We start from the raw sequence: 10087 nt of genomic DNA, 5'->3' as shown, positions 1-10087 counted from the left end.
TCTATCTGGAGGGAACAGAAGGTGGCACGGAAATGAGGGTGCCAGGGAGCTTCATCCAGCTGCTCTGGAGGGAGTGATGGGGAACCTGTAGACACAGGGACGGTCTGGTCTGCTGAAGAGCAGCGAGGGGCCTGGAGCACTCCAGATGGCTCACTGCACTGCTGGGCCTTCACTGAAACCACATGGGCAGAAGGCAGCAGGCAGAGAGCCCCAGGAGGCAGACGACAAGAATATCTTGGTTCCAGGAAAGGGCTGTGGAGGATAAGTGCTAAATCTGGGACCAGAGACTTGGTCCCAGCCCATGATCCACCAGCTTAATGTCCTGGACACCTTCAGAAATTTAACTTTAGGTCAGGCATGATGGTATATGTCTACGATTCCAGCACTAAGGAGCCTGAGCGACGGACATGGAAGGGGTCTATCTCAAAATGAATGTGTGTGTGTGTGTGTGTGTGTGTGTGTGTGTGTGTGTGTGTGTGTGTGCTGGTGGTATCCACAGGTTACCTCACAGTATCTCAGTTTATCAGAACAGCCGCCTGTTTTTCTAGGCTGTGTGAGGTTGAAATGGCAGCATGCCCTTAGCAGGACCCCTGACACAGAGTCAAAATTCTGTAAATGGCAGTGGCGGACAGCTGACTTGCGTGTATTAAACATTTAACGCTACCTCACAGATGAGCAGACTGACACTTGGAGAACTTGAACCCTTGCACAGAGCCATGGAGCCAGCAAGTGGCAGAGGCAGGATTCACAGTGACTGGGCTCACAATGAGAAGGACAACCCCAGGAAAGGAAGACAGAAACAGCACTACCTTCTGCCTTGTATCTCAGGTTCTTGTGAATTTGGCTGGTTAGGACCCTCTGGCCTCGAGAAGCCTTGGTCCCTGAGAGTTTGCCTGCAGAGCTAAGCCTACCATCCTGTGACACCCGGATTCTCTCCATCTTTTTTGTTTGTTTGTTTGTTTGTTTGTTTAGTTTTTTGTTTTTTGTTTTTTTGTTGTTGTTGTTGTTGTTGTTTTCGAGACAGGGTTTCTCTGTGTAGCCCTGGCTGTCCTGGAACTCACTTTGTAGACCAGGCTGGCCTCGAACTCAGAAATTCGCCTGCCTCTACCTCTGCCTCCCTAGTGCTGGGATTAAAAGCATATGCCACCATGCCCGGCTCTCCCATCTTTTTTTTTTTCTTCATTTATTTATTTTATTTTATTATTTTTTTGGAGACAGGATTTCTCTGTGTAGCCCTGGCTGTCCTGGAACTCACTTTGTAGACCAGGCTGGCCTCGAACTCAGAAATCCGCCTGCCTCTGCCTCCCAAGTGCTGGGATTAAAGGCGTGCGCCACCACCGCCCGGCTCTTCATTTATTTATTTATTTTTTTATGTGTATTGGTGTTTTGCCTGTGTGCATGTCTGTGTGAGGGTGTCAATTCTTAGAGTTACAGACAGTTGTGAGCTGCCATGTGGTTGCTGGGAATTGAACACAAGTCCTCTGGAAGGGCAGTCGGTGCTCCTAACTGCTGAGCCATCTCTCCAACATCTTCACCATTCAACAGCCTCTAGCACAACCCCAGTCTCAGGGAACTCTCAGTAGATGCCACTCTGTCCCTTTCCTTTAGATTCCTCAGTTTGGCAGAGGGTTCTAGGAATCTTTCTGCCAATAAGTAAAGAACACACACGCGCACACACACACACACACACACGCACACACACACGCGCGCACACACACACACACACACACACACTACTCTTTCCAAAGCCCAGCGGTAATGAAGTCTAGTGAAGAGGCCACCGTGGGCTTTGTGTAAGATCAGCTCTACCATGTGCATCTGAGTGATGCAGGCATATCAGATAACCCCGGGCCTCGGTTTTCTGAGCCAGTGGAACTAATCATAGAAAACAGTGTCAGCGTTAGGTTCCATGCAGGAGACAGGCTGCAAACACATCTGAGAGTCAGCAGGCAAGTTTGTTTGTTTGTTTGTTTGTTTGTTTGTTTGAGATAGGGTCTATTATCCCTAGCTGTCCTGGGCCTTGCTGCTGGCCTCCAACACATGCCCATCTTCTTGCTTCTGCCTCCCTAGAGCTGGGACTAAAGGTGTGTGCCTCCCCACCCTGGGCATGGTGGGACACAACTGTAATCCCAGCATTTGGAAGGTGGAGGCAGGAGGATTGGGAGGTCAAGGTCTTTCTTGGCTATGTGGAGAGTTTGAGGTCAGCCTGGGTTATAAGAGACCGTGCCTCTTTTTTTTTTCCTTAAAGGTAAGTATATGTTTATTTATTTATTCATTATTTCTCCACCCAAGGGAAAGCCTCCAGGACAGGAATAGCTCTTACTCATTTTTATCTGCCCAGGGTCCTGCTCAGTGAAGGGCCCATCAGAGTCAATTCTTAGTAATTGCCTAGTGCATCAGTGACCCCAAACTCCCGGGCTCCTTTCCTCTCTCCCATCAATAAGCCAGAGGGCCAATAAACACTTCCTGACAGGAGAGGTGGGACTCCATATATCCTGTTCTCCTGGTTTCCAAACAGAGGCAATGCCAGCTGCCAGTTTCTCCACGGAGGATCCAAGAAGTACATCAAAGATGCTCTACCATCTCCGATCCCAGCTAGTAGGTGCTCCCAGACACTGTAATAAAAATACTTCCAAAGGTCTCCAAAAGCTCCCTGGGGTGGGTTCTACCCAGTAGGGTGGGTCCCACCCTACTCCCCAGGGAGGTCCTATGAGCTAGGCCTCCATCCCCCTCTTGCTGTGTTCTGGGGAACCTGAGAGCTGTAGAGAGTTTGTTGTATTCTTCATGCCTCTGCCATGGGAGGCCTAAGACTGTGCCAGCGCGCCTGTGATGGCTGGGAAGTAGGCTGAAATCTGGTAAGGAATTAGCTGTACGCAGATTCAAAACCACATTTGTCTTATTTGCAATCACCTGCCTTCTGGGTCTCTCAATTCATGGTAAACTGACATGTGGGTGACCAGTAGGGGATAGGGGTGTCCTGAAACCCCACGTGATGGGTATCTGATACTTGGTAGATAAGAGGGAACTGCTCACTACCCCACTTCATCTTCCCCACAAATAGCCAAAGCTACCCTGTTCGCCTCCTGCAGACTACCACCCCCTCTCCATAGATGGCTCAGGGAATGGTCCTAGCCTGGTGTGCATGTTCTTACATAATGAATAAACATATACACATCCCTCAGAGGGGCAGTGAGCATTCAACGGCTCTCTCCCTCAGACCTGGGCCTGCACTGGAGCATCCAGTCTGAAGGTGGGGAATCAAGCAAAGATGTCATCTCTGCTCTTGTAACGTAGAGAAACCCAAGACATGCTAAGAATTAAGTTCTTAGGGTCTGAGCTGGAGCAGGCTGATAGGAGGTAGGAAAGCAGGAATAAGGGATAAGTGGAAGAAGAGAAATACAGTTTTATAAATAACTAGACAAAGGATGAGTATTTTTAGGAGATGGGGAGAGAGACTAATGGTATGCCGGAGCCTAATGGGACAGGAAAAGTGGTACTGGGGTCAGAGTGTTCGAGAGAGGAGCTCTGAGCATCTACTTACTTCATCTGTGAAATGAGTGGGATGCCCCAGATTTCTGGATGGGGCATGGGTGGGAAGGGAAGAAAGAACACTGGGGGTCAGAGGAGGTAAGAGATGAGTTTCTAGTCTCTGTAAAATGGCTTCAGAGCGTCGGACCTTCTCTGATCCTGTGCTAGGATTCCACAGGGTTCCAAGTCTCGGGCCCTGGGACCAGAGTGCCCTGGGGGATTGGCAAGAGCAAGTATGTACTCCCAGAGGGTCACTGATGCCCAGTCAGGCTATGTCTCCAGGCTGGTACTGTGGTTCTGTGGAGGTGAAATAGTCTTCCAGGAAACACTGCAGGTACTCAAAGGTGGGCCTCTCCTCTGGATCCAGGCGCCAGGTCTGCTCCATGACCTCATACAGGGATGCGGGGCATCCTGGAGGGCATGGCATGTGGTAGCCATGCTCTACCTGTTCCAACACTTCACGGTTGTTCATACCTGAGGAATGGAGCTCTGTCAGCCAGTGGAAGGAAGAAGGGAGCAGGGGAGGAGAAGGCCCTTCCCCACGACCACACCCCACGACCACACCCCCTGACTCCCGGCTCACCTGGGTAAGGAACTCTGCCCTTGGTGATCAGTTCAGAGAGCAGAACCCCAAAGGACCACACATCTGATTTGACAGTGAATCTGCCAAAGAGGGCAGCCTCTGGGGCTGTCCACTTGATGGGGAACTTTGTTCCTGGAGATATTGGGGAGAAGGATGGTTAATGGGGGAGGGGGGAAGGTCCCTGGGAACTGCTGGATTCAAAGAATGAGGACTTTAGGATTGGATTTCTTGGGGGAACCGGGAGCATAGAGGTCTCTGTGCACAGCAGAAATGCCTGCTATTTTCTATATGTGATTTTGCTTCTCTAGCCTTTACTGAGAGCTGGTCAGTTTCATTTGTCTTGGTTTTAGTTTTATGGCACCGGGAGCAAATTCAGTCCCCCTTCCACTAAGCAAGCATTCTCCCACTGAGTTACAGCCCACAGGCCCCAGAACTGTTTTAGGAACTATGTCAATTAACACATTAAGCCGGGCTATGGTGGCACATGCCTTTAGTCCCAGCACTTGGGAGGCAGAGGCAGGCCGATTTCTGAGTTCGAGGTCAGCCTGGTCTACAGAGTGAGTTCCAGGACAGCCAGGGCTATACAGAGAAACCCTGTCTCGAAAAAAAACAAGAACAAAACAAAACAAAACAAAACAAAAATTTAACACATTAAGCCCTCACTACATTGACCTCAACTTACCAGTTAGGAAAAGAAGATGATGAATAAGTTCTCTGCCCAGCCAGTACAACCAACAAGTGGCTAGGATCCATACTAGACATTCTGGCTACAGATCTGGTGTTATTATATCCTATTATCTTCTGTTTAAGACTTAAAGTTAGTCTGTTTAAATCTGCTTAAGACTTAACGACTTAGCAGTACCTGGTACTTATTGGGTAGCTGATAAATACTTATTTTCTTTCTTTCTTTCTTTCTTTCTTTCTTTCTTTCTTTTTTTTTTTTTTTTTTTTTTTTTTTTTTTTTTTTTTTTTTTTTTTTTTTTGTTTTGTTTGTTTGTTTTTCGAGACAGGGTTTCTCTGTATAGCCCTGGCTGTCCTGGAACTCACTTTGTAGACCAGACTGGCTTCTAACTCAAAAATCTGCCTGCCTCTGTCTCCCAAGTTCCCAAGTGCTGGGAGGCGTGTGCCACCATGCCCAGCTTAATACTTATTTTCTTGTTGTGGACTAAGTATTTTCATTTTGTAGATCAGAAATGGTAACACATACAAGTTAGGTAACTCAAGACATGTGGGTAACTAGTGTTTGGAGGGGAGACTTGAACTCAGAATCGCATATGATTCAACATCAGGACCGGGGGTGTCTGGGATCATCAGGGATGGGGAAGCGTTTCCTACTCTGTGGGGTACATGGCAAACCCTTAGAGTTTTTGGTCTCTAGTGAGGTTCACCTTGTTGGGGATTATACTCATTGTCTTCTATGAGGCGTGCCAGCCCAAAGTCAGCAATCTTGCATGTTAGATATTCCCCCACCAGGATGTTGGCTGCCCTCAGGTCTCGGTGGATATAGTTCATGCGTTCCATGTAGGCCATGCCCTCCGCTACCTAGGAGGGAGTGGGGGAAGGAAGTGAGAGGCAGGTAGCGCTAGCGTGGGCTCATAACACCATAATTACACCTGAGGGGTGTGTGGGAGTCTCCTGAAAACTCCACTGTCCCGATGGACACCCCACCCCCACCCTACAGCTGCTCAGAGCACATGGGGAGACTCAACAATATCTTCCTGCCTCAGGTCTCAGAGCTCATAACCTGGGTTAGGCTGTAGTTTTCGTGGGTGTAGGCGTATGGGTTTATGGAAGGACGATAGAAGTCTGGGAGATGAAGCCTGCTGGTCCAGCTTACCTGGGCAGCCATGTCCACTAGATGGGGCAGCATCAAGTTCTGACCCTCTCGATCCTTTAGGAAATCCAGCAAGCTACCTAGGGAGAAGCAGCCGGAAAATGAGCAGGTAGCCCCTACTTCCAACAAGCTTTCTCACACTGATTGGCCCAGCCAATCTAGCCTCATTCTGCCCCCTCTCTCCCCGTTCTTTCACCTACATCAACCTTCCTGTTCTGACTCCACCTCCGAACCACTGGACACGAGCCACTTGGACCCCTCTCCAGGTCCGCTCTCCATCCCAGAGCTTGCCTGGTATGCTCAAAGGGATCCACTTGTTGGCTAAGCACCTTCTAGCAAGAGGAGGCCCCGCCCTCCGCAACAGTCCCCGCCCCTAACCTCTCCCCCCACCCCCTGGAACTTTACAGTTTCTAGTCCCTTTGCAGGTGGTCCGGATCCAAACCATCCAAACCTCGCCTCCTACCCTATCCCCCTCACCATAGCACATGAACTCTGTCACAATATAAATGGGTTCCTCCGACACCACCGCATACAGCTGCACCAGCTTGTCGTGCCTCAGCAGCTTCATGATCTGTGCCTCCTCCAGGAATGCCTTCGGGGACATGGTGCCCGGCTTCAGCGTCTTCACTGCCACCTTTGTGCTGCAGTTCCACGTGCCTGCTCGGTGGCCGCATACTCATCAGGACTGGCTCCCCGCAAGCCCTGTGCCTTTTCCCAGACCCTAGAGAACCCCCCTCCCACCCCCACCCCCGGCATCCACCCTCCCCACCCCCACCCCCATCTCCTACCCAGCCACACATCTCCAAAGCAGCCGGTGCCCAGCCTGCGTTCCAGGGTTATGGAGCTACGGTCGATCTCCCAGGCATCCTTGGCCAGGCCTAGAGTCTGGGGCTTCATGGTGGTACAAGGCGCCGTAAGCAAGTAGCACAGACCATCATTCACTTCTGTAGGAAGGGCAGATGGAAGGAGGTCACACATGACAAGTTATGGATACTCACTCCTATGTCGTAAATAACCAGGGCCTAGCGGACTATGGTGGCTCATGCTGGTAATTCTAGCACTCAGTAGGCTGAGGAAAGAGAAAGGAGTTTGGTTCTAGCCTAGGCTACAGGGCCTTTTTTTTTTTTTTTTTTTTTTAAAGAGATTTATTTATTTTATGAATATGAGTACACCAAAGATGTCTTCAGACACATCACAAGAGAGCATCAGATCCCATTACAGACGGTTGTGAGCCACCATGTGGTGGCTGGGAATTGAACTCAGGATCTCTGGAAGAGCAGTCAGTGCTCTTAACTGCTGAGCCATCTCTCCAGCCCCAGGCTACAGGGTCTTAAATAAATAAATAAATAAATCCAGAGAAACTGAAATAGTTTACAGTTTGTCTTCACAAGCCAGGATTAAAAGGAAAGAAAGAAAGAAACAAAGAGTGAAAGGGAGAAAGAAACAAAGAAAGAAAAGCCAGGCACAAACAGTGGTGTAACACAACTTTAATCTCAGCACTCAGGAGGCAGAGGCCAGCCTGGTCTACAGAGCGAGTTCCAGGACAGCCAGGGGTACAGAGAGAAACCCTGTCTTGAAAACAAACAAACAAACAAAAACAAAAAAACAAAAAAAAGAGCACTGACTGTTCTTCCAAAGGTCCTGAGTTCAAATCCCAGCAATCACATGGTGGCTCACAACCACCCATAATGGGATCTGATGCCTTATTCTGGTGTGTCTAAAGACAGCTACAGTGTGTTTACATATAATAATAAATAAACCTCATATACATAATAAATAAATAAATCTTTAAAAAAAGACCAGGGGCTGGAGAGATGGCTCAGCAGTTAAGAGTGCTGACTGCTCTTCTGAAGGTCATGAGTTCAAATCCCAGCAACCACATGGTGGCTCACAACCATCCATAATGAGATCTGATGCCCTTTTCTGGGGTGTCTGAAGACAGCTACAGTGTACTTACATATAATAAATAAATAAATCTAAAAAAATAAAAAATAAAAAAAGACCAATTCACATTCTAAAAAAAAAAAACAAAAACAGAAGATAAAAAAGGTTCCTATTTGAGCTCACAGACAGGAAAGAAGATAATTCAGTCCTCTGAGTAGGCGAACACAAAAGAGAGGTGACCCCTGTGGGAACTTTGTGGGTCCACCTAGGAGATGGCCTCCAGCCAGGTCTTTGAGGACAAGGACCAGTTCTGACAGGTGAAAACAGAGGTAAGGTTTCGAGGCGAAACTGTGGACATGCGTCCGTTCCTGACACAGATCTCGTCCTGGGCCTAACCAGTCAAGATGGGGACGAGAGGCAGGCCTCGGTCTGGTCAGGTCCTTGCTGCTTCCCATTCAGGTTCAGAATCATTGGCTTCTGCTTGTTTGCTGTCACCGCATGGGCAATGACCGCAGCTGTCCAAGGGGCCGCTCCTTCAGCCTTGTCCCTGACGTCCAGGTAGCCTCCACAAAGCTCTGATCAACTTCTGCAACCCACGGCTTGGAGCAGCAGTTCTCCACCTGTGCGCCATGACCCCTCTGGGGTCGCATATCAGATATCCTGCCCGTCGGATATGTACATTACAATTCATAACAGTAGCAAGATTACCGCAATGAAGTAGCAACGGAAATAATTTTATGGTTGGAAGGGTCACCATGAAGAACTGTATTAAAGGGTGACAGCATTAGGAAAGTTGAGAATTGCTGGTTTAGAGCCTATGACAGATAGATGACTCTGCCTAGGAAGTACAATAGGGCCAGCATGGTGACTCAGCAGGTAAGGCGTGAGCCAGCAGCCAGCTTAGCCACCCGGGCTTGGTCTCCGGGATCTTTATGGCGGAAGGAAAGGACTTACTTCTGCAAGTTGTCCTCTGATTTAGGCACACAAACACACATACACACAGAAAGAGAGAGAGAGAGAAAGAGAGAGAGAGAGAGAGAGAGAGAGAGAACAAAGGAGAACAAAGGCCCCACAAAGTTTCCATTGACAAAAGCCAGCAAGATTTTGCTCAGCAGGTAAAGAAGGTGTCTGCTGGCAACCCCAATGACCTGAGTTTGATCCCCAGGACCCTCTTGGTTGAAGGAGAGAATCAACTTCCAGGAGTTGTCCTCTGACGCACATAAAAAAAATAAAATGAAAAATTTCAAAAGTTCCCCAGGCTTAAGCCAGGAAGCAAGAACATTGGAGGCACTGCCTGGTCATGTCTCCGGCTGCACAGACTCCACACAGAGCAGGATCCTGACCTAAGGACACACGAACTTGGCCTAGCCACTGCTTTTTCAGGAGATCTTTTTGTTCTCCGGGCTCCAGTCTCCCCGTAGTGACAACACTGTCGGTCACACTGAGCTGCTCACCCATGTAGTGCCGCACCAGGTCCTGTATAGAGTCAAACTGGGCCCGTGTGGTGATGTAGTAGCCGCCCATGTCCAGCTTTCGGATCTTATAATGCTTTATGTGATCGCCTCTGTTCTGGTCCCAGTCACGGATGGACAGGGAGTAGGCACCTGGGTGGAAAGGGTCGCTTAGTCCTCTTCTCCCTCAGACTTAGAGCAGGAGGAGGCCCCCAAAGGCAATTCCCAGAGCCCAGCTTGGCTCTGCCCCTCCACCTGCCCTGACCCAAGCACTGCCCCACTGTCCTTAATGTCTGGTGGTATGCCTGCTGTACCAACCCACCTTTGGTGGTCTCGCTTTCCCGAATGAGAAAGGCCCCCTGGGGGTTACCAGATGAGAGAAGCTGCCTCTCTGCATCCTTTCTACTGATCTTCCCAAAGTACCACCTGTTAGGAAAAGCAGGCAGAATCAGGCACATTCACTCTAAATGCCAGTTCATCTTCCCCGGAAGTCACCGCACCAGCCAAGCCTGTTTCCTCATCTGATAAATGGACTGTTATAATCTGCTTCATGATTTGAGTATAAGGATCCCAGAGAAGGGGAATGGAAAAGTGTCTGGCACACATGGTCGATGCCAAGAAAGACCAGGATTGGGGCTGGTGAGATGGCTCAGTGGGTAAGAGCACCCAACTGCTCTTCTGAAGGTCTGGAGTTCAAATCCCAGCAACCACATGGTGGCTCATAACCATCAGTAACAAGATCTGACTTCCTCTTCTGGAGTGTCTGAAGACAGCTACAGTGTACTTACATATAATAAATAAATCTTT

At 49.0% G+C, this 10087-nt stretch overlaps 1 protein-coding gene across 1 annotated transcript in view; it reads right to left on the bottom strand.

The window, feature by feature from the left end:
• Window positions 1-3518: 3518 nt before the first annotated feature.
• Window positions 3519-10087, bottom strand: part of Fgr (FGR proto-oncogene, Src family tyrosine kinase) — a 26761-nt gene continuing 20192 nt past the window's right edge. Inside the window, exons 6-13 of the mRNA XM_021201210.2 lie at window positions 9603-9706; window positions 9284-9433; window positions 6734-6889; window positions 6423-6602; window positions 5949-6025; window positions 5500-5653; window positions 4112-4243; window positions 3519-4002 (exon numbers count right to left, since the gene is read on the bottom strand). Of these exons, the coding sequence (XP_021056869.1) occupies window positions 3794-4002; window positions 4112-4243; window positions 5500-5653; window positions 5949-6025; window positions 6423-6602; window positions 6734-6889; window positions 9284-9433; window positions 9603-9706 (1162 nt within the window). The 3' untranslated portion in view covers window positions 3519-3793. The remainder of the gene's footprint in view (window positions 4003-4111; window positions 4244-5499; window positions 5654-5948; window positions 6026-6422; window positions 6603-6733; window positions 6890-9283; window positions 9434-9602; window positions 9707-10087) is intronic.

The sequence above is a fragment of the Mus pahari genome, chromosome 6 (assembly GCF_900095145.1).
Source record: "Mus pahari chromosome 6, PAHARI_EIJ_v1.1, whole genome shotgun sequence".
Lineage (NCBI taxonomy): Eukaryota > Metazoa > Chordata > Mammalia > Rodentia > Muridae > Mus > Mus pahari.
This window is presented reverse-complemented; position numbering and strand designations above follow the sequence as displayed.